Below are 25044 nucleotides of genomic sequence, written 5' to 3' on the forward strand. Positions count from 1 at the left end.
AATCCATCTTCTTGTTACTCCTACCAAAGTGAATGACTTCACACTTAGCTACATTGAACTCCATTTGCCACCTTTCTGCCCAGCTCTCCCGCTGTAACCTGCCACATCCTTCTTTGCTTTCCACAACTCCACCGACTTTCGTATCATCCGCAAACTTGCTCACCCAGCCTTCAAGCCCCTCCTCCAGGTCATTTATAAAAATGACAAACAGCAATAGTCCCAAAACAGATCCTTGTGGAACACCGCTAGTAACTGCACTCCAAGATGAACCTTTACCATCAACTACTACCCTCTGTCTCCTTGGAGTGATACACAGTTGTTGTCATTCACATTGGTACCAATGACATAGACAGGAAGAGAAATGAGGTTCTGCTGATTGAATTTGAACAGTTAGGAGCTAAATTAAACAGCAGCACTTCAAAGTAGTAATCTCAGGATGATTACCCTTGCTACAGGAAAACTAGCATAGAATTAAAAAAGGCAAGGATATAAATGAATGGCATGAAGTTTGGATGGGAGGAATAGGTTTTGGCTCATGTGGCAATGACAACTCTATTGAGATAGGAGGTCGCTGTTCCAGTGGGATGGAATTCAATGGAACTGTGCTGAGACCAGTGATCAAGTGAATTAAATAATTGGACTGGTGGAATTGAGCCTGCAGGTCTGACAATAGACGGTAATAATGCAAAACTCCAACTCTGAATAGCCCAAGTGAGGGTTGGTTGACCTTCTTTACTTATTGTGCCAGTGCCCTCTGACTGACAACAGTCCTCCTGGATTTGAGAAAGGGGATGGCGGGGGTTGTTTGACCAACCAGGTTGCACCCTCTACCTGCATTCACCTATCCTCACCTCACCATCCTGCCCCCTCCACCCCATTTATTTACTTCTCTACCTCTTAAGGTTGCCTGGCTTGCTGTGCTCTTCCAACCTCCTGCTTGTCTACCTTGGAATCTAGCATTGTCAGTTTTTTTTTTGTCTCTAAGATGATATGGTATGGTAGTGCATATCCCATGCCAAACCCCATGGACACAGGGTGCAGGCAATCTAGTGCTAGCTGTCCAAGATAGAAATCGCCAGATACCCACCTCTGACTTTCATCTGAGGAAGTGTCGTTTCTTTCCACCATGTGGCAGAATAGGAAGCTGCGGATAAATGAGGTGAGAAAAGGTAACAGTGATATGTAGATGCATAAAAATATATTTCTTGCCACTCCTTGGTGAGTGTCTTGTTTCACTGTTGAACTTTGGATGGAAAATTTAGCTTTTATTTCTCTTGACATCAAGAATGTCTTTTTTTTAAATCTTGTCTCATTTTCCAAACTGACTGGCCATTGCCGACATTGTTTAGGGGTTGGCAAGATTACACCCAGTGATTGAATTGAATGCTCATGCAGGTTCATTGATTTGAATAACCTATTCTTGTTTCAGTGCCCTTTTATCAGTAGATGTGATGTGGAATAGTTGAGTGCAAACCACCAGTTACGTTGAAGTTTCAGCAATTATTTTGCATCTATAAAATTTTCATGATGTCATTTAATTTTAAGCTTACCACTTTTCCATAGAGATTGATTATGTTCTGTGTGTGCAAATAAGAATTAACTGGGATTACCATTACAAATACATATCCAGTTTGTACCTGTTGCCTAAATACAACCATACGCTTATTGAATCTAGTAACCATCACAAATATCGAAAGAATGACCCTTGTCATTCAGACGAAGCCATCTCCACTATTAGGGCAAAGCCTTTATCATGTCTTGTGTGAGCCAAATCAAATCCATGCAATTTGTTTCTGTGAGTTTAAAGAGAAAGGGGAATGCTATGCTATAGTCAAATCAGAGGAGGATTTAAAAATTAATTGTGAGAAATAAATATTCAGAAGAACATTGCATTAAAATCAAGAATAACATAAAAAAGTGGAACGCTATTAAACACGTGGTGGGGATCTCAGTTGGGGCAAATAGATTTTTTGAATTGGCAGAATCCACATTGAACTTCTTTCGTGTTTCAGTAATATCAGTCATTTGCATATAGGTATAAGAGTCATGAGTTTGATAATAATGGCGATTTTCTTATTTGAACAAATAAGTGTAGGAGGATCTTCAAAAATCAATTCATGGGAAGTGGGCATCACAGTTTGCGTCAACGTTTATTGGCCATTCCTAATTGCGAATTGCCTTTGACAAAGTAGTAAGTTCATGTGGTGTTGGTACATTCACTATTGGGAATGGAGTTCCAGGATTTTGACCCAGCAACAGTGAAAGAATACCAATATAGTTTAGAGTGAGGAATAGTGTCAAGGTTAGGATGTGTGTGGGGTTTGGTGGGAAAATGCAGGTGGTAGTACCTCATTGTATTTCTATGGGATTGAGGTCACAACCTTGGAATGCACTGTTGAAGGAACCTTGATGAGTTGCTGCGATGCATCTTGTAGAAACTTTGTACTGAAGCCACTGAGAAAGTGATAACTGCAGATGCTGGAGATCAGAGTCAAGAGTGTGGTGCTGGAAAAGCACAGCAGGTCAGGCAGCATCTGAGGAGGGATAATTGACATTTCAGACATAAACCCTTCATCAGGAAGCCACTGTGCATTGGTGATGGAGGAGGTGAATATTGAAAGTGGAAGATGCTGTGCCAATCAAGTCGACTGCTGTGTCCTGAATGGGATTGAACTTTTTTAAGTGTTGGAGCTGTACTTATGCAGGCAAGGAGAGAGTACTCCATTACACACTTGATTTATGCTGCTTGTGTAGAAGAGTTGGGAGGTGAATTACTCACCGCAGGGATGCCGATGGTGATGTCTAGGACACTGCTTTTGTGAGCATACCTTTATCAGGCTGTTGCTTGATTAATCTTTGGAACAACTCTCCTACTTTTGGTACAAGTCCTCAGATGTGAGCTAGGAAGACTTTGCAGGATTGCCAAAGCTGAGTTTGCTACTGTCATTTTTGACATTATTGATATAAAAATGGTTTATGAACTTAAACTGTGAAAGATTGTTTTCACTGCCTAGTGAACCAATAACAAGGGTTAAAGACTTAACCTCATAAGAACAAAAAGGCAAGTTAGAAGAGCTTCTCTTACATGTATGATCATAAAGGCATATGAATGAAAAAAACAAGTGACTGTTGAAGGAAATGGTCAAATAATTAAAAATGAATTGGATAGGCATTTAAAAAAAGGAAAATGATAAAAGGACACATGGAAGTTAAATTACTTAACTTAGGTTAGATCTTGCCCTGGCAAGTCTCCTTCTGTGTTGCAATTTTCATGATTCCAGGAGGTCAAACAAGTAAAAGAACAGAAGTTTCTCTTTTGGCCCCATGTTGACATTCATTCACTATCACTAGGTCAAAATGCTGGAACTCCCCTTCTTTTGAATGGTAATTTTGCATCGAATGTATTGGAATTTAAACATGAAATGTTAGTTTGAATGCAAAACTCTACATTATACAAATTATGACTACAAATTAAAAAATGATTACAAAATAAACTAGCACAAGATCAAAGTACTCTGGATGATGAAAATCTGAAACAGAATCAGAAAATGTGGGGAAAATCAGCAGATGCTTCCAGGTTTACCAAGTATGTCCAATTTTTTCCATTTTTGTAATGTTTCATCATAGTCTCATGTGGGATCTTCAAGTATTGATGGTCATTCTTCCCTGCAAATGTAATTTTTTTTTATTGACATACTTGGTATTATGGTACAGCTATGAACTAGGGGTTTCAAGCTGAAGAGGACCAAACTTCTTTCTGAAAGACTAAAGAATGAGCACTGAGATTACAATAGTAATGCCACTTACCTTAGCGGCCCATCTACATAATCATCAAACCTGATCACTCCATACATTAAGTTATCTGCTGCTCATTGGTAAAACAGAAAAGGTCACTAAAATGAAAATCAGAGTTCACAAAACTAATGAGTTTTGCTTGAGCATGAACATAACCATATCATAAACATAAGCCTGTTTGTTAAATTTTAAGAAGAGTAAATGAATGAATTAAATCAGCTAAATGTATGATTCTTTAATATAGTCCATGGAGAAAAGTTTGAATCGAGCACTCTTTTAATTTTGCATTTCATTCAGCAAGTGATCTATTGATACAAATTTGTTATAGTCTCATCACTTAATCAAAATTAAAAGCAATCTCAATGCCTCTAATTGGATCTGAAATTAATCATTAGTCAAAATAACAATCACAGAATTTTTTTTCTCCATTTAAAGCTGTTCAAAGCACATATTCAACCTGCCATGAAATTCACTTCTAAAATACCTAAAGAATAAATTATTGATTCAGTTACTGTATAAATGCAAACTTTAAATATGTAGAAAAGTATGGTAATCTCTATGTTTCCATTATGCTGATAGAATTTATATATATGGGATGAATGGGTTTTTCCTATCCAGAGAATCCATAGAATCCCCAGAGTGTGGAAAGAGACCATTCTAAGTCTCCTTTTTCTTAATTGAAAACAAATGGGGAGGGGCATAACCATGGATTTACATAGCTCATGGGAATGAAGTGGCAATGGGAGGGACACTCCCATTTTTCTCAGTTCCATAGGAAGAAAAACATTTTATTTAAAAATGTACATTTTAGTAGCAAGAATTGTTAGACTGCAAAAACCACATCAGAACAATATATAGCAGCTCAGATACCAACTAACTTCAGTCACTGAGAGTCCTTAATCAAGCAATAAGCAATAAGAATTAGGCACTTAAGGCATGTCCTATGTAGCAGCCAAGGATGTCTAAGCACTATTTGTGTCCTAAGTGGTTTTGTATGTGTTCCAGGTTAGGTTATGGGGTAAAGTTTTGAAAATAGATCTGTTTTGATCTTGTACTCTGCTTGTAAAACTGGTACAAGGAGGGCCAAATGCTAACCTTGCATTTCTATGCTCCTTATAACTTCTGAACCTATTGTTAAGTTTACAACTACACAGCTACATGAACACTTCCTTTGAATACCTCACCATCAATCTACAATGATCTCTGTGGCATTTCCCAATGTTAATTTGAATTTGGTACCAAGTCAAGGGGATCTCCAGACATCCAGCCACAGTGATATCATTTAACAGGGTAAACAGCTGGATGCATTGAAATAATTTCATAGCACCAAACCAGCAAGTAAGAGGCATTGGTTCTTATTCATTTTTATAGCTTTTCATGGACAGTGATATAATTGATTGGAACACATATTTTAAAAACTGAAATATTTCAATAAACTTTTGAAAGTGTTAGATGTTTTGGAATTATTAACAGAAATTTTAAAAAATCATTTTGCACAAATATAACATTTATTTTTCAAGGCCAAAGAGTTTGTTTTGTGACAGTTATGAGTTATGAGTTAGTACATTGATCAGCATTCAGTTACAACTTATTAATAAGGCATAAGCTCTTTGTAGGGATGAGAATTTAACAGCTTAAAGCTTAAAAGTTCAGCAATGTTTGACCGATGGCAGTATGATGGGATTTCAACAGTGCACCTTTTGAAAAAAACAAAGTACCTTTTGCAATGATGTTTGTAGTTCCGTGCTTAACTGCACATGTACCAACTCAACAAATTGTCAATTTCAAAGGAGTAATGATGATGAACACAGATAGTTCATTGCTATTACAATTTCAACAGGCAGGCAAAAATAATTGACAGCTAAAAGCAATCTTTCACAATTAAAGTAAAATTAGTGGTGGCCTTCTTTAATTTGAACTTGATGTATTTGTAAGAAAAAAAGTTAAGAGATTTAATCTCTTAACTCAAATGCTGCAATTTGTACTGTTACATTTCTTTTTTTTTATTTTACATGTGAAAAGGTTGCATGTGTGGTACATAACTTTAAGGGAAGAAATACGATAAATGAAAAACTACAGCCTGCCAACGTGATGGAGATCCCTTTGATCACTCTACCACATGTGGAAAGTCCATTAGGAAAATTAAGTGCTGTACAGGTATGTTATTAGAAGATTCATTTTTCAAATTAAATTAGAACATGCATTTACAAGAGAACAAATTTTTTACAATGGTAATTTTTTTTAAGTAAGCTTTCTTACTTTGCCTAAATAGGTGTTTACTTTTTCAGAATCAGATTGATAATTTAGTCTTGGAGGGCAGCAGTCTTATTATTGAAAACTTTAGATGTGCTCACAACCTCAATTCCCTCAGTGATACTCAGCAGTAGCTCCTGCATCAGCCTTCCTCAGATGGAATGAGATCTCAGCTTTGAGTAGCCATTCCAGCAAGAGGTGACATTTAACTGTATTCAGAAAGAACTATGGGCATTCCAGAATTTGAATCCTTCAACATGGATGAGGTGCCTTTGGAGGCACAGCCTGCAACTCAGTCGAAATGTTAAGATTGGGTCTGAGAAGCAATTTCTTGTGATCCTCACGCTGACATCTTCTTGTGTGTGCTGTGTGTGAGCCACCCACTTCATCCAGGAACTAGTTTATCCAGAATCTTTCCCTGAGCAATAAGGGAGGAGATGTTCTGGTGGTGCCGAGTCAAGAGGATCTCTAGATATCCAGCCACAGTGATATCATTAAACAGGGTAAACAGCTGAGTACATCAAAATATTCTCATTTCACCAAACCAGCAAGTAAAAGGCATTGCTGCTTGTTCATTTTTATAGTTTTTCATCGACAGTGATATAATTGATTGGAACACATATATTAATCCAGAGACCTCGGTAATGGCCTGGGACCCAAGTTTGAATCCCGTTATGTCAGATAGTGGAATGTAGATTCAATAAAAATCTGGAATTAAGAGTTTAATGTCAATTGTTAGAAAAAAAAACCCCATCTGGTTTATATATGCCCTTTAGTGAAGGAAACTGCCATCCTTACCTTGTCTGGCCCATAGGTGACTCCAGATCTACAGCAAAATGGTTGACTCTTAACTTACCTCTGGGCAATTAGGGATGGGCAATAATGCTGGCCTAGCCAATAATGTCCTCATCCTGTGAATGGATTAAAAAAAGGAAAGGCCTTTCAGATGGAGATTTGCTTTTCAACAGGGTTTGCAAAAGTTTTGATAAAACATATTTCTCTGCAGTCCATTTTTGCTGTTCTACATATACTTCTGTAATCTTCTAACACAAAAAATGCTGGAGACACTGAATAGGTCTGGCAGTATCTGTGGAGAGAAAGCAGAGTTCACTTTTCATGTTCATGGATCCTTCTTGAGAAGTACTGTCTGACTGAATCCCGACTTTGCCACCAGACAAGGGTGGTTCTGTTGTTGTCTGACCTCTACTCTGTGAGGCTGAGCACCAGCTCTTGGACATCTCCTCCCATCTTCCCCTAGATCATAACCTCTCTATTGAACTCTAGGCTATTGTGTCCACAAAGGTCAGAATTCTCATTGTATCTGGTGATCTCCTCCACACAACCTCCAAGCTCACAGTCCCTCAGCCTGTGTCTACCTTCGCAAAATCCACAAAAAGTACTGTCCGGGCAAACCCTCTGTTTCTGCCTGCTCCTACCGCACAGAACCCATCAGTTCCTATCTCGAAACCATTCTTTCTCCTCTTTTCCAGTCCCTTCCCACTTATATTCACAATTCCTCTGACGCTTTAGGTCAGTTTCAGAATTTCCAGTTTGTGGGATCTAGCTGCCTCTGCTTTACCACAGATATACAATCCCTTTACACATCCATCTCCCATCAGGATAGTCTCAGGGCTCCCAGGAAAAAAGGCATGAACTGTCCCCATCCACCACCACCCTGCTCCCGCCTGGCCGAACTCACCTTCAACCTGAACAACTTCTCTATTAATTCCACGCTTTCTTCAGATCAAACGTGTGAGCATGGGTACCCTCATGGGCCCTCATGGGTCTCTTTAGGGGTGTGTAGACCATTCTTTGTTCCAGCCCTATTCCAGAACGCTTTCTTCAGAACATTGATGAAATATTCAGTGCTGCTTCCCTCTCTCATCCGGAATTTTTGCTTTGAATTTCCACCCTACCCTCACGTTCATCTGGTCCATGTCTGACTCCTTCACTTCCTTGATATCTCTGTTTCCATTTCTGGGATTAGGCTGGTCACCGATATCCACTACAAAATCATCAACTCCCACTGTTACCTTGACTATGCATCTTCACACCTTGCTTCCTGTGTCGACTCTATTCCATACTCCCAGTTTCTCCGTCTCCATCACCTCTGTTCTGACGATGTCAATTTTGACAAGTGGATTTCCAAAATGTCCACCTTTTCCTCAATATGTGGTTGACACTGCCCTCAGTCCTACTTCGGCCCTCAACACCTCTCTTCCCACCCCAACACCAACAGAGGCCCCTGGTACTTACTTAGAAGTCTCCACAACATCCATATCCAAAGGATCATTAGCTGACATTCCTGCCACCACCAGAGGGATGCCACCACCAGGTGCATATTCCTTCCGCTCCCTTGGCAGCATTCTGCCTTTACTCCCAATGCACTCCTTCACCTTCACACCATCTTCCCTTGCAATCACAGAAGGGGTAACAGCTGTCCATTTACTTTCTCCTTCCTCACAGGATGAACCCCTTCCAGCTGCAGCAGCAATTCACCTGCATTTTTCTCAATCCAGTCTATTACATTTGCTGCTCTCAATGTGGTCTCTTTTACACAGGGGAGAAAAACACAGACTGGGTGACCAGTTTGCAGGAGACCTATGTTCTGTCAATAAAAATGACCATGAAATTTCTGTTGCCTACCACTTCAACACACCACCTTGTTCCCTGGTCAACATCTCTGTCTCAGACTTGCTCTAGCAAAGCTCAGCACAAGCTGGAAGAACGGCACCTCATTTTCTGCTTGAGGACTCAGCAGTCTTCAGGATCAATGCCAAGTTCAATAATTTCGGGCTTGAACTCATTCTCCCATGTCCTTTCCCTAACCCCCACACATCAGACCTTGTTATCTAATAGGCTGTCGCCCATTGTTAGTTATTAATATTCCCCATTAACAGTGATTGATTTTCCCAGGCTGATCTCTACCTAGTCCTTTGTCTACTCTAATGCTATGCTTGCTCTTTCTGGCTACCATCTCCATCTATTATTTACTCCTGTCTTCAAAAGACAGCTCTGAAGAAGGATCATTAAACCTGAAATATTAACTCTGCTTTCTTTCCATAGATGCTGCCAGACCTGCTGACTTCATCCATAAATTTCTGTCTTTGTTCTGCAATTCTTTGGGTATTTTTATTAGGCATTCTTCAATATTGTTGGATGTTCACTAGCAGGGGGAATTGGGTTTAAGAGCTGTGAAGTTATGCTGCAGCTCTGCAGAGTCCTGTTTAGACTACAATTGGAATATAGTGTTCAGTTCTTGTTACCTCATTATAGGAAGAACGTGGAAACTTTAGAGAGGGTGCAGAGGAAATTTACCAGGATCCTGCCTAGACTGGAGGGCATGTCTTATGAAGAAAGGTTGAGGGAGCTAGGGCTTTTTTCATTGGAGTGAAGAGGATAAGAGGTGACTTGTTAGAGGTGTACAAGATGATGAGAGGCATAGATAGAGTGAATAGTCAGAGACTTTCTCCAAGGGTAGAAATGGCTATCACAAGGGGGCATAATTTTAAGGTGACTGGAGGAAGATTTAAGGGTGATGTCAGAGGTTAGTTCTTTACACAGAGAGTGGTGGGTGCATGGAATGCACTGCCAGTGGTAGTAGTGGAGTCAGATACATTAGGGACATTTAAACAACTCTTGGATTGGCATATGGATGACAGTATAATGAAGGGTATGTTGGTTAGTTTGATCTTAGAGTAGGATAAAAGGTCGGCACAACATCGAGGGTTGAAGGGCTGTGCTGTGCTGTACTGTTGTATGTTCTATGTTCTATAGCCAGTCCTTAGTAAACATTGCGAGTATTGTTATGGAGGCCTATGAAAATAAGCACAAAGGAGATGTTGATTTCAGTTGGAAATTACATTTAGTGTTATACTGTGATGTCTGAATAGCCTAAAATCATGTTTACATAATAAATTAATTTAAGAGAATACAATTGTCAGCTTGCCAAAGTAAATATATCATGTCATATTTCTTATTTGACTTGGCTTCTAAGCCACACTGACAAAATTGCATTGTCGAGAAAAGATTTGCAAGGATGTTGTCAGGGTTGGAGGATTTGAGCTATAGGGAGAGGGTGAATAACCTAGGGCTGTTTTCCCTGGAGCGTCGGAGGCTGAGGGGTGACCTTATAGAGATTTATAAAATCATGAGGGGCATGGATTGGGTAAATAGACAAGATATTTTCCCTGGGATGGGGGAGTCCAGAACTAGAGGGCATAGGTTTAGGGTGAGAAGGGAAAGACGTAAAAGAGAACTAAGGGGCAACGTTTTCACGCCGAGAGTGGTGCATGTGTGGAATGGGCTGGCGGAGGAAGTGATGGAGGCTAGTACAGTTGCAACATTTAAAAGGCATCCAGATGGGTATATGAATAGGAAGGGTTTGGAGGGATATGGGCTGGCTGCTGGCAGGTGGGACTAGATTGGGTTGGGATATTTGGTTGGTATACCTCACTGGGGTGAGCAACATTGCTTCTAAGCTGTGCACGCACACAGCTGCTCTGAGGGTCCGTGCTCAGCGATCGATGTGTTAACAACATGCACAATATTAACATTGGGTTCTGAAAGTCACTGCCACAGACAGACCTTGGAGGTCAGTACAGAAGGAAATAGAGGGGAACACTGCTAGTAAGGCCAACATTTATTGTCCATTCCTAATTCCCTTGAACTGAGTGGGTTGCTGGGCTGTTGGAGGCGTAAAATCATAGAGTCATAGAATCCCAACAATATGAAAGCAAGCCATCCTGCCCATCCAGTTAACATCGACCCAAAAATAGTTAAGAGTTAATCAAATTGATGTGGACCTGGAGCCACACATAGATCAGACTAGCTAAGGATGGCAGATTTTATTTCCTTATTGTCATTAGTGAACCATATACGTTTGACAAAAATTGATGATAGTGGTCATTATTACTGAGATATTACTGTTAATATCAGATTTATTTACTGAATTAAATTCTGCCAACTACTATGATGGGATTTGAATCATACACCTTGATTTGTTGTAATGCTTCTAACTGTGGTCATCCCACAACAGATATGCAATTCCAGAACAAAGGAAAGAAGGCAGCTTGGGAGTTACTATTTTCTTTTAATTAGAGTCATAGAGTCATAGAGATGTACAGCATGGAAACAAACCATTTGGTCCAATCTGTTCATGCCGACCAGATATCCCAACCCAATCTAGACCCATCTGCAAGCACCTGGGCCATATCCCTTCAAACTATTCCTATTCATATACCCATCCAAATGCCTCGATAAATGTTTCAATTCCTTCCAGCCTCCACCACATCTTCTGGCAGCTCATTCCATACACATACCACCCTCTGCATGAAAAGGTTGCCCCTTAGGTCTCTTTTATATCTTTCCCCTCTCACCCTAAACCTATGCCTTCTAGTTCTGGACTCCCTGACCCCAGGGAAAAGACTTTGCCTATTTACCCTATCCATGCCCCTCATAATTTTGTAAACCTCTATAAGGTCACCCCTCAGCCTCCGATGCTCGAGGGAAAACAGCCCCAGCCTGTTCAGCCTCTCCCTGTAGCTCAGATCCTCCAACCCTGGCAACATCCTTGTAAATCTTTCCTGAATCCTTTCAAGTTTCACAACATCTTTCTGATTGGAAGGAGATCAGAATAGTGGCCTAACCAATGTCCTGTACAGCCGCAACATGACCTCCCAACTCCTGTACTCAATACTCTGATCAATAAAGGAAAACATACCAAACGCTGCCTTTACTATCCTATCTACCTGCAACTCCATTTTCAAGTAACTATGAACCTGCACTTCAAGGTCCCTTTGTTCAGCAACACTCCCTAGGACCTTACCATTAAGTGTATAAGTCCTGCTAAGATTTGCTTTCCCAAAATGCAGCACCTCACATTTATCTGAATTAAACTCCATTTGCCACTTCTCAGCCCATTGCCACATCTGGTCCAGATCCTGTTGTAATGTGAGGTAACCCTTTTCACTGTCCACTACACCTCCAATATTGGTGTCATCTGCAAACTTACTAACTGTACCTCTTATGCTCGCATCCAAATCATTTATGTAAAATGACAAAAAGTAGAGGACCCAGCGTCGATCCTTGTGGCACTCCACTGGTCACAGGCCTCCAGCCTGAAAAACAACCCTCCACCATCCTCTGTCTTCTACCTTTGAGCCAGTTCTATATCCAAATGGCTAGTTCTCCCTATATTCCATGAAATCTAACCTTGCTAATCAGTCTCCCATGGGGAACCTTGTCAAACACCTTACTTAACTGTCTTTTTATTTTCTCTACTAAGATTATTTGTAATAAGGTTTTGGCATATTAGGGAGAATATTAAAATAAAGACAGTATAAATACAAAAAGTGCAAGTAAATGTACCTACTTATCACATTTTATAGAAATGCTTTATAATAGCTTTTGTTGGAGATTTTCATGAAGGGCTTCAATTTAAATTCTCTATATCTATCACCTCTCTGCTGAAGAAGACTAGATAATAGACTACAACACTTGTTAGAGATTACACTAACTGAACTTTCAACTGTGCCTGACAGTCAGAGTACAATAGGAAAGGCCTAATTATTTACAAAATATGATCTCTTTGCAATAATAAGCAAAATTTTTGAAAGTAGCAACCTTTGGAGAAGATGTTCTGGTCATATGATGTTTGCATGTGTCAAAGTTAATTCACTAAATATCTAAATAGCAAGTACAAATTGGGTGACATACCTATTAATAGATGTTAGGTTTCAGGTAGGAATGATTTAGAACAGATCTTTCTTTTTATAGTCATTTAAGATACTGACATCGCAAGACCAGCATTTATTACCCATCCCTAGTTGATACTGAGAAGGTGATGGTGGATCTTCTTGAATTGCTCCAGTCCATTTGGTGAAGGTGTTCCAACAGTGCTGTTAGGTATCGAGTTCCAGGATTGTGACCCAACAACAATGAAGGAATGATGATAAATTCTGATGTCGGGATGTGTGTAACTTGAAGATGATGGTGTTACCATGCATCATTTGCCATTGTTCTTCGAAGTCATGGAGGTCACAGTTCAGGAAGCGCTGTTGAAGAAACCTTGGCAAGTTGTGTTGCAAGTACGTACTGTAGATAGTACCTATGGTATGCCACTGGTAGACTGGTGGACAAAGTGCCAATTAAATGGACTTCTCGCCTATTTTTCTGGTCAATCTGTTTTCAGTGCTGCCGTCAAGCTCAGAACTATGAACTATGTGACATACGTATAAAATCAATGTACTTTAAGAGCTTCTGGAGTAATGTAGTTGTGTAAGCAGAATATACACAAAGCAACAAAATAAAAGCTCCATCAGAGATTTTTCACATTCTTGTCTATCTAATCAAGTGTGACATTCAAACATAAAAGAACTTTACTGAATGAAAGGGAAGCAATTTAACGTACAACTTTATCGTAGCCATATATCTTCTTGAGAAACTCTGTTTGCCGTTTTATCAAGAGTATCATCTAGCTGTTTCTGTTTATCTACAAGCAGGGAGTCAAATAAAAAGAAACAGTGCTCTGGTTTTCTGTTGTACCAACTGGAAAAATGCTAAAATGTTTATGCCATCCTCAGGACAAGCAATGTTAAATTGAAAATGATTCCTGCTTGTTTTGGTTCAGGGCTGATAATATGACAGAAAGAATTGGTATGGAAGCTCGGATCTACATCAGCAATGCCTAATATGTTCAGCTAGCTACAGTGAGAGCAGGAAAGCCCTAAAGCTCTAGATAGTTTAAATAAATTATCATTAATGGCACCTCTTTCCTTTCAATTAGAGGACTCCCTAGAATGTGACTATAGCTTCTGAGCTGTGCGCAAGCCTTTAATCTTTCTACAAGAATAATATTATTGCAATGAAACAACTTTACATTGTTTTCCCCAGCTTTATTTAATTTCCCTTTTTAAAGGCACTAAAGGGTCAGTAGGGTCAGATGGTAGTGGTGGGAAGGGAGCATGGTTGTTGAGTGAATCACAGCATTGTTAAGGCAGGATCTCATTCACTGAGTCCTGACAGAGAAATAGAAAAGGGTTGAGATGGATATTAAATATTTTTTCTATCATATGGCAATAAAGGTGAGAGGCATATAAGCTTCACTGAGGACACATAGGCTGTGATTTTAATAAGTAGGAATTCACAGAAATTGTGCATAAACTGGATTCAAATTGAAAATGATAACAGCTGAAGAGTGGATTAACACATTGCACTGGAAGAATCAATTCATGCAGTAACTAACAACACACAGTGGTCTCTCTCACCATCTCTGAAATCATGACAGACTGAAGTAGCTACACCTTCTGGAGTGTCCTTTTGAGGGGTCAGCTGATGCCTGAACTGCAAATGTATCCCTGGGTTCACACTGGATATTGCTTCACAGGGGCTAGTGATAGCAATTGACACTCCCATTGCGAATCACTTCAGCTTTGCCATTTGGAAAGCTATGCTTCCCTATTAATGAAATGGTTGTGCTAACTGCCTCTGGTGCAGATAGCAAGGAAAAGAAACTGTCAGTTCGCATCCAGCACTCATGCAGAAACATCCAACTGCTATACCACAGAGAGACGGACTGAGGAGAAAGTGAGCAGACCTTTGACCGTGAATGCATTAGAAACGCAGAAAATAGAATACACTTTTGAAGATTATTGGATTTTGTGATCATTTATTTTTATAACTGTAAAAATATCAAGTAAGAATAAGGTGCTGAGGAAGGCAGACACAAGAGCTAACAAAGTTAAAGTGATAAACAGATAGACCAAAAAGTATTAAAAAACATTAAAATGTTTGTGGAAAACTATATCCACATCATGTGCATTTCCTCATGACAGAAAGGCTGACATGAATAGGCTACACACATTAGTGTTATGAAAGCTCCAGTGCTCTGTTAACACAAGCTCCAGCATGGACTCTTGATCACTTCTCGTATTAGATGAGATATTGCCTCCTTTAAAATAGCACAAAGAGAAGATGCCACACAAACGCATTAAGTGGTCGCCTTCTACCATCTCCCAGCAGCAATAAGTACTCTCTAAAGATTTCACTTGTTTTTATTTTTGACTAATGATAGATTTTTCTTTGAAATGTTGGATTGTCCTAATTTTTATAGGTACTGGAATCAAAGATCTTGACTGTTCACTGAATAATTTAAGTTCTTGAAATTATGCCTTGGGATACTAACGTATGAATACAACTCATTTGTCCAAAATTTGTATCTGCACTATTTAATTGAGAAGTTAACTTGTTTAAATTAAATGAATTATCATTTCTTACATGAATTCCAGATGATTGTGTTAAGTATGCATTTGTAAATTATTATTCTATGGCTTAATTTCACAGCACAGGTGGCTAAATCACCAGCTCCTTTATATAACTGTAACAACAAATTAAACATAAAAATGTGTAAATTATTAAGTTGTAACTTATCATTGTAAATTATCATTCAGGCTGGAATACAAATGACCATCTCCTGTGTTGTAAAAGTCTACACTTTCTTTCAGTGAATCCATTAATTTACATGCAGTGTTCTAAATCTTGAAAATGTAATGACCCATGACCTAGAAGCAGTAAGATAGAAAAAAAATGTAATTTTAAAAATATGCCTGTGGGATTTGTAATTATTTTCACGAATGTTTGAAAATAACTTTTATCTGTTTGCACCAAATGCAATCAATTGTATCTTTCTTGGATAATAAGAGGTCCATGTCACCTGGTGACCCTTGACCTGGAAGTACCATTTGGAAAGAAGTTACCATATGGATACTATGTGGTCAAACACAAAATATAATTCAAAGGAGGTACAGGATGAAAGCTCAGATGCAGACACAAAGAAAAAGACAGAAATATGAACTCTTGTGAGAAACAAATCATTTTCAGGAAAAGGTCAGTTTTTCTCTTTAATTGTCCGAAAGTGGAAAGAAACAAAAGCCCTTGGAGTTACTGCATAAGGTAACTTAACAAAAACAGAACAGGTCTGTGAATAGGTTGTAAATACTGAAGATCTGGGTGCTATCTCAGAAGAGACCAAACTATGACCCAGGGTGTTATTTATTGTTCAGTTGAAAATAAACTTTCGAAACCTACAACGGCAGCACTGTTCTGTCTTGAGAGAGACACAGAGAGAGTAATGTGCCTTGGAGATGACAATCACCCTTAGTGAAACTCAAAGTGGAAGGATGTTATTGGAAAAGACTCCTGTTGAACACTGTCAAATAAAGAATGTCATTGGAACTGGGGAGTATGAAGTGCTGCATTTGTGTGAGGAGTGATGCGAGTGCCTCTGGCTGTATATTTGTTATATTAAATATTTCAAGTGAAATTGACCTTTTCTGTTTGAAGTTTTATTTGCCTGCTAATTCATGCTTAAGTTGCATGGGTTCTAATTTGTACTAAAGCAAAAGTTGCAAAATGTGAAACTTGTTGGTAATTTCTTTCCTGGGAATGATTTGGTAAATTTAGTTATGTTTTTCTACAATTCCTTTGTGAGGATCACACCACTTAATACTGACTATATTCCTAGCCTTGGGGACTCTACATAAGATGTATTTTACCATCACAGCTCAGCAGTAAATTGTTAGCCCAGCTTACCTGCCTATTGAATTCAATTAAGGTAAACATGATGTAGCTCTATGATTAGCTAGATCTGCTTGTGGTGCAGTGGTAGTGTCCCTATCCATGGGCCAAGAGGTTGGAGTTCAAATCCCACCTGCTCCAGAGATGTGTAATTACATGTGTGAACATGCTGATTAGAAAAAAGGAAGTGTAGCTCTCTAATTAAGGGTCCTCTTGGAATGCAGTGATAGTGCCCCACCCATGTGCCAGGAGGCCTAGGTTCAAGTCCAACCTGCTTTAGGGATGTGTAACAATATCTCTGAATTGACTGATTAGAAAAATATGTTAATTTTTTTAAAATTGTAGCTCTATAATTAGGGCCCTCTTGGGGTGCAGTGATAATGTCCTCATCTCTGAGCCAAGAAGCCTTGCTTCAAGTCTCATTTACTTCTGAGATGTGTGGGAAAATGTGTAGTTGTATGAGTGAGCCACTTGACCAGCTGAGGAATTGGATGAACATTTGTGCTCAAGATTTTTAATAGTGGTACAATGCAATTGGACAAATTCAAGCATGGAAGCAAATTCCCATGACTAATGTTGATGCAGAATTTCCTGTCTCTGAAAATAACATAATGGTGCTGAATTATTGATGTTCAAATTGCACAACCACTTCAAGTGAGAATAGGTGTGCAATTTAGTATGCTACCTGTTGGAATATTGGTGAAGTGAAAATGCTATCACACCATCTAACTTGCTATTTAATTGTATTGAATGGTGTGAAGCCTCAATGCTCGATATGAACTAAGTTCACCACAAAAATGTTGGGGCAAGATCATTTCAATCTGAACACCCTTTTAAATAGTGTCAAAGTGTTCATTACAACCATTCTAACACTGAAAGGTAATTTATACAGATGTAGAGATTCATTCCTCAGACTGGAATTGTTAGAGATTGGATGGGGTTTGGTGCTGGGATGGCAGCAAGATATGAAGGGACTTGGAAGGTGACCTTCCCCTAAAGTTTGTGGAGGCTTAACCATAATTTCACTGACTGGAGCCACACCAGGAAGCCAGCTCAGTTAAGAGGCGTTGGTTACATTCAGGTCGGAAACAGGTTGTTGGGTGCTCAAGACTAGGTAGGCCTATGCTGCAGGTATCATTCCAGCAATCTGGTCTATATGCAACTTCAAATGCACAGTAATGTGGTTTATCCTCTACTGCCCAATGGAACAGCCCAACAGCACACTCAGTTCAAGGCTACAAATACTGGCCCTGTCAGTGACTCCCACATCCCACAGATGCCCAAACTAAAGACTGCCCACAATCCTTCCACTTAGAAAATGAGAGATGCTGATTTCAGGGCTAGACTTAGAAACCCTAACCTCTGTGTTTTTGCCATGGCAGAGATTTTCCCTGCCAAGATGAAATTCAGTGTCCTGGGATTAAAATCTGGGACCTCCCTTCAAAACTGAACTGTGACTGTACCTGGACCACATGAACTGAAATGGTTCAAAAGGGGGCAGCTCACCACCGCCTTCTCAAGGGCAATTAATGTTGCAAGTAACTCACAATTAGTCATGTCAATGAAAATGTGCCTGAACCACTAAAATACCATCATGCTCATTTTTATGTTGTTCAAACAACTACTGTCTTATGTAGATATAACATTCTTTGCTGGCTATATCACTACAAATTTTGAAATCCTCTGGAATTTAAAGATGTGAGCATAGCACTTCCTAAATTGTCATCTACATGTAAGATACTGCATTCAAAATGTTTCTTGCAACCCAAAGATTGCTTTTGATTATGTAAAGCATGAAGTACTAAGACCTATTTATATAAACCACACACCAAGTTTTGCAGTCAAAATTTAAAACATTTAACAAAACTGATAATTTCACAGAATGGAATTCTCTCGTTCCTTGAAATATTGGTCGCTTTTGTGAAAAAAACTTCAAATTGTTCAGCAGAAATGTTATGTTAAAGCCATTTTTGAAGATACATTGGAACTGTTTTCCCTAGATCCATTAATTCAATCAAAAACTGATGTTATCTGATGGGTTTCCACAATGCAGCACAGATTCCACACGAGTTGGTAGTTAATAGCCTTACAGAAGCTAAGACTTGAGCTGATGAATTATTGTGATTTACAATTAATTTATGTACAGAAATGCATAATATCTTTCGAATCAAACTACTCTAATTTTATAATTGACCTAAATGCATCCTCAGCACTTGAAATGGATACAATTGAGATTAATATTTAGATTGGATAATGCAAACCAATTTTAGGACCAGTTATAAAATTGACCACTGACTGATATCCAAACCAGGCTATTAGTCATTGCAGTGAATGATTAATATCCCCAATTCATTGATTGTCAACAAGTAATGAAGTAATCAATCAGTGAGAAATGAAGCAAAACAATCAAACATTGAAGATTAATCATAAACCATAAGAGCCTTCAAGAACATGAAGGAGAGCCACAGCTTCAACCATGTATTTGATTATTTTGCAAGTTATGCTGAGGAAATCAGGTGATTAAAAAGCATTTTTTTAATAATCTATAGTTATTTACAAATCTAAAAACCTATAAATATTACAATTGTCGCATGGAATTTCACCTTTAACAATACTCTTCAACAGTTTCTTCTGAATGCCATTGAAGATGGAAGTCAGATAGAGAGAGTAGTAAATAAAGCATGCAGTGCATTCAGCTTTATTAACGAAGTAATGAGTAGAAGAGCATGGGGTGATTGTTAAACTTCTGCAAGACACTTGTTAGACCTTAATTGGAATATTGTGTACAATAGTGGCATCACGTTACACAGAAGCTGTGAATGCATTGGAGATTATGCAGAATCAATTTCAAAGAATGGTTTGAGGCATGAAAACTTCAGCTATGAGGATAGATTGAAGAAATTGGGACTGTTCTTCCTGGAGACCAGAAGGGCAAGAGGAGATCTGATTGAGGTTTTCAAAATCATGAGTGGGTTAGACAGAATAGATAGGGTGAAGCTGTTCCTACTTGTAAAGAAACAAGAATGAGAAGCTACAGATATAAAGCGATGTACAAATGAAGCAAGGGTGATGTGAGAATAAACTTTTTTACATAACGAGTGGTTGAGATATGGAATACCCTGCCTGAAAATGTGGTGAAGGAAGGCATTCAAGGAGGTATTGGAAGGTTATTTGGATAGTAATGGTGAATGCAACGCTATGGAGAAAAGGCCAGAGGTTGGCACTAGATCATACAGCCTGTGCAGAAGCAATGGGCCAAATGGTCTCCTTCTGCACCGCAATAATTCTATGATTCAGTAAAAAAATGTTGGTTTTGACATTAGCCATAGTAGTATTTTAGCATTTTACATCTTCAAATTTATTATCTAAGCCTACAGAATTATTTTATAAGAAGAATTCGGTATGAGTTGAGGTGGAATTAACAGGGACTTTTTGATTCCATTTGTACAAACTCTTTACATTGGAACAATGAATACTGTGCAGTGAAGTGCTTTAGGCTTTGCTTTATTCGTTCACTTCCCTTTTTGTATGTTTTTGAAAGATTTAATAATGCCACAAAGCTCATTGCTGATTTGCTCATGACGTAATTCAAAATATTTTGTGTGCATTTCAAAAAAGTTGATGTAAACAAGTCACATTTTATACCGCTGAAGAAAAGATACTTTTTGTTGAAGCTTTTCATCTTGCACTTATCCTGATAAATCGCGAGTTTGTGACTAACTATATTGAAGGCCACAATATGGCACACTTGCATGTACTGGAAGCTACATATATGAATCCATAGGGCCCTGTTCTTTGCAGAGAGAGAATATATACACACTCATGTGCCTGTTTAAACACAACAGAATAGCTAATAGGTGTTCACTGGTTGATTTCTTAGGACAATGTCATGACAAATCATCAGATATGCCTGGTTTAAAATATAAACAAAACTTAGCAGTTAACAGTTATCATCATTCACTGGTGCATTCTACATTGCAATGTTCCTACTAAACAGAATTCATTGCCAGCACTCAGGAACTATTCTGCCTAAGACTGTAAGAAATTGCAGAGTTGTAAATGCAGCCCAGCCCATCAGGAAAACCAGCCTTCATCCCATTGACTCCATCTACACTTCCCACTGGCTCAGGAAAGCAGTCAAAATAAACAGAGACCTCTCCCACACCAATTATACTCACGTCCACCCTCTTCCATCAGGTAGAAGATGCAAATGTTTCAAAACACATACCAACACCATTAAGAGCTTCTTCCCCACTGTTATCAGACTTCTGAATTGATCTCATATATTAGAGGTGATTTTTCTCTGCACCTTTTCTGTAGCTGTAACACTATATTCTGCATTGTGTTCGACTACCTGATGTATTTATGTAAGATTTGATTTGTCTGGGTTAGCATGCGATATAATACTTTTCACTGTATCTCAGTACATGTGACAATAATAAATCAAGTCAAATCAAAAATCAAGTCACAGAGTAAAAATGCTACCTTTTCACCATTGAGTGCAAGATGAAAAGTGTCAAGAACATGTCTTTTTTCAACAACAGTCAAGTTCTGTACTGCTAAATGGCTATCATATTTTATATATAAATCAATTTATAAAATGTTATTTAACAAAGGTTAGTCATTGTGATGTTAATAAAATGATATTTACATACTGAAAAAGTGCACATCATCTGTTTCATTTAACTGAACAGTGTTAATGTTTTATAGACAATCAGCTTGCTGATTTATGTATATTACCACAGAAATAAAATCTTTTACCCCTTTTTCTGACCTTTTATTGTACCAATTGAGATTTAGTAGTGGGAATAATGACATTTTCCAGGCCTCCACAAAGTAAGCTATCTAAAATAATTGAATTGCATTGTTGCAAGAAATTAAGTTTAATTTCAGTTCTAATGCTGTCTTTTAATATTAGTACAGCAGGTTAGGCAGCATCCAAGGAATAGGAAATTCGACGTTTCGGGCATAAGCCCTTCATCTTGATTCCTGATGAAGGGCTTATGCCCGAAACGTCGAATTTCCTATTCCTTGGATGCTGCCTAACCTGCTGTGCTTTAACCAGCAACACATTTTCAGCTCTGATCTCCAGCATCTGCAGACCTCATTTTTTACCCTTTTAATATTAGTAGTTAATCTTGACAGTTTTATAAGAAGATTTGTACACATATTTTAATGAATAAGACTTACAAGAAGCATGTTTCAGCTCTGCTAGAATTGAGGAAGTATTTTTCTTCTGATAATCAATGTTGAATATTGATAATTAGTGATGAATTAATTTAATTTAATGTAAGACATCATCAAAAATGTGTCTCTCCCATTTATAAGGTCTCCATATGTAATAAATTTTCCAATTTACTAATACTGAAATGTACCAAAGATGAGCAGTGCTATTTGGAAGCCCAGCTACATTATCATCCACATTATCATACTACATTGCATCTAAAAGCACTTGCCATGAATGAAAGTTGCTATTGCATGTGCAGGTTATTTCATTTTTTTTTATCCTGATAAGTTAGTGAAAGGCCAGGTGAAAATGGTGCTTCGAGGAACAATGGACAAATGAGATCTGAAAGAATAGGCCACATTTTTAGGCAATCAAGTGGAAACATTTCAAAATTCACATAAAGGCTAAGAAAGAAACATCAGTGAGAGAATTTCAAATCAGTTTAATAAAGAGATGCAAATAAATATTGCATTGAGAGAAAAAGGGACAAAGGGAACATAAAAGCAAAATTTTAATTAAAACTTTAAGAAATGAAACTTTTTCTATGTAATCATTCAGTTTTAGCACCAGGGAGGTCAGTAATGAATAACTGTTGCATCAATAAAAGTGTACTGTGTTTGAAGTGATTAAACCTAACTTTTGGACAGAGGTTTTGTGAGAATTTACCACATACATAGCAAATACTTGGCTTCAGGCCATTTAATACAGGTCACTGGAAAGACAGACAGCAACATTTCATTTACTCAAAGATATTGCTGGAATGGTGCAACTCAGACAGCAAACTTTGGATATTGATATTTAACCATGTATCTGCACCTCACTTGCAATTGCTGTACCACTTGCATATAAATACAGTGCAATATTAGACTTCTAGTTATTTTGACAGCGAATGGATCTGATGTTGGGCTGGGAGAATATTACAGAGATGTGGAGGTATGAGACTGTGTAGGGTTTTGAACATAAGAATTTTCAAACCAAATTGTTGCAGAATGGAGTCAATGTGGGTCACAAGGACACAGGCGAAGAGGGAAAGGGAAGTTGGTGAGAATTAGATCATGGGAGCAGAGCTTTGGGTGATCTCAAGTTTAACAGAGGATGGAAGAAGGAAGCCAGCAAAAGGAGCATTGAAATAGTTGAGTCCAGCTGTAACCAAGACATCTAGGAGAAAGTGAGGACTGCATGCAGATGCTGGCAATCAGGATTGAGAGTGTGTTGGTGGGAAAGCACAGCTGGTCAGGCTGCATCCGAGGAGAAGAATCAATGTTTTGGGCATTCCTGATCAAGGGCTTATGCCCGAAACGTCAATTCTCCTGCTCCTCCGGTGCTGTCTGACCTGCTGTGCTTTCCCAGCACCACACTCTCAACTGTAACAAAGACATGGCAAATTTTATTCAGCAGAGCCAATGAGTTAAACATTTTTGTCATTAGCCAATTGACAACATGACTGTACATATCACTATTGTTTTTAACTAGAACTTATGCTATGTTTGGGCCTTGTGAACACCGTTCAGTCCTACGTGAATGGAAAGGATTGATTCTCAGTTTGTAACCAACCTAACACAGTATTAGGACTGCTTACAGAGATATTTCAATGCAGAACCAATTATCATTTGGTACTCTTACGTGGAAAAATAAAGTCGAGAAAGATTTCCCGGCGTCACAAGACTGTCCTGTGAAATTATGACTCATGAAACAAGTTGAGATTAAGTTTCAGGTATTATGGCCAGGATTGGAAACCCTGTTTGGCTAAAATGAATAAGATTTGGAGGACTCCTTTGGAGGAGTCCTCCCCCTGATTTTCTAGGCCAGCAGCCTTCTCACTTGAAGCAGTGCAGACAAATCCAGAAATCCATAAAGAGAAGAGCAGAGAGGATCAGTGTGGAAACCCCACACTCTGAGTGAGTGGGATGGTGACAGGTAAGAGGCAGTATAAGGGAGGGTATATTGACAGATGGGTAAAGAAAAACGGAATAGGGAGGAAGATGATTTGAGAAAGTTGGGGTTTGGGTGCAGGTAGGGCAGTTGTTAAGAGTGCCAGGTAGATGAGGGGGTGCAGCAAGTTGATGAGAGGAGGGAGATAGTGTTGCACCTACTACACAGTGTGTTTAACTCTTATACCTAGCAAAACCACTGCGAGTTGACTCAATAATAATTAATGAAAATATTTGTTTACTTAACACAATTAATATTATAATAAAATATTCTATAAACTAACAATTTACACTATAATCTAATCAAATATCTTGTGACTATGTTTGTCTGGTCATCTTCTCCCAGTGGTCCCAGAGGTATCTTCTTTTCTCGGTGGTTGAGCTCGAGTTACTGCTCCTGAGGGTAGTGTTGCAGCAATAGAAGTCTTTGCACCCTTTGGGAGAGTCTTCGATGTCCAGCAATAGATTGATCAGGGCTCAATCGTCCTGATTGATTGGACCCAACCAGGCGTTGACATGTCAATGGTAGGGTGGTCCTTGGGTATCCATTCCTGGAGGAGTTAGGGGCACATAGGTCAGGTGGCCCTCTCCACATAAGGATGTGAAGTACCCCTATGTCTGGTAAACAACTTGATGTTTCCGATTGTCCTGGAGATGACATTCCAGTTCATTCCGTTCCATTCAAATTCAAGTGTATTGAGTGGTCTGCAGCTGAGTCAATTGCGTACTGTCTGTCTGTAGCTTCAGCCTGTCTGGATTCTGCAACATGCTTATTCCTGAGTCTTTGACCAATCACTTTTGGCCAAGGCTTGTCTCTATTTCCCAGCATGCCTCATTGCCCATTTTCATAAATTCATCATTTTGAATGGCCTGTCTGGCCACAATAGGATAGCAGATAGTTGAAGCTGATAAGGCATTACTGAAGTGGACAAGAGAAGTAAGATGGTAAGTTGGTGAGAGGCAGTAGGGTACCAGCCTGGGTGAGGGGGTAGGGGTGAGGGTGTAGGGTGCTGTGCGAATGTGGAGTTAAGGTGCCATGTGGTTGAGGGTAGCTAATGCATTAGAATATTAGCTAAGTAGATGTGCTTAGTTTTGGTCAAAGGGTCAAATTGGATTAGGGTGAATTGGTGGAATATCAGGGTGAGTATAGTAGGAGGAGTTATTTTGGGACGATGGGAAATTTGGAATGAGTTGAATTGATCAAGGGTTTTGTTGAAGAACATTACTACTGAGTTGGGGGTTGAGTCAGGCAGTGGCCTATTG

The 25044-nt window shown here is 38.9% G+C and overlaps 1 protein-coding gene across 3 annotated transcripts in view; it reads left to right on the forward strand.

Annotated features, from left to right (window-relative positions):
• Nucleotides 1-25044, forward strand: part of LOC132818823 (phospholipid phosphatase-related protein type 5-like) — a 135412-nt gene that overhangs the window by 105676 nt on the left and 4692 nt on the right. Inside the window, exons 5-6 of one of the 3 annotated variants that reach the window (XR_009645028.1) lie at nt 5818-5952; nt 12826-13136. Coding sequence is in view for 2 of the 3 variants with exons in the window: in XM_060829940.1 (XP_060685923.1) it covers nt 5818-5952; nt 12826-12879 (189 nt within the window). In the remaining variant the exon portion in view is untranslated. Of the gene's footprint in view, nt 1-5817; nt 5953-12825; nt 13179-25044 lie in introns of those variants that run through there. The other 2 variants (XM_060829940.1, XM_060829941.1) reach the window with 2 other exon arrangements.

This window comes from Hemiscyllium ocellatum, chromosome 9 (assembly GCF_020745735.1).
Source record: "Hemiscyllium ocellatum isolate sHemOce1 chromosome 9, sHemOce1.pat.X.cur, whole genome shotgun sequence".
In the NCBI taxonomy this organism is placed as follows: Eukaryota; Metazoa; Chordata; class Chondrichthyes; order Orectolobiformes; family Hemiscylliidae; genus Hemiscyllium; species Hemiscyllium ocellatum.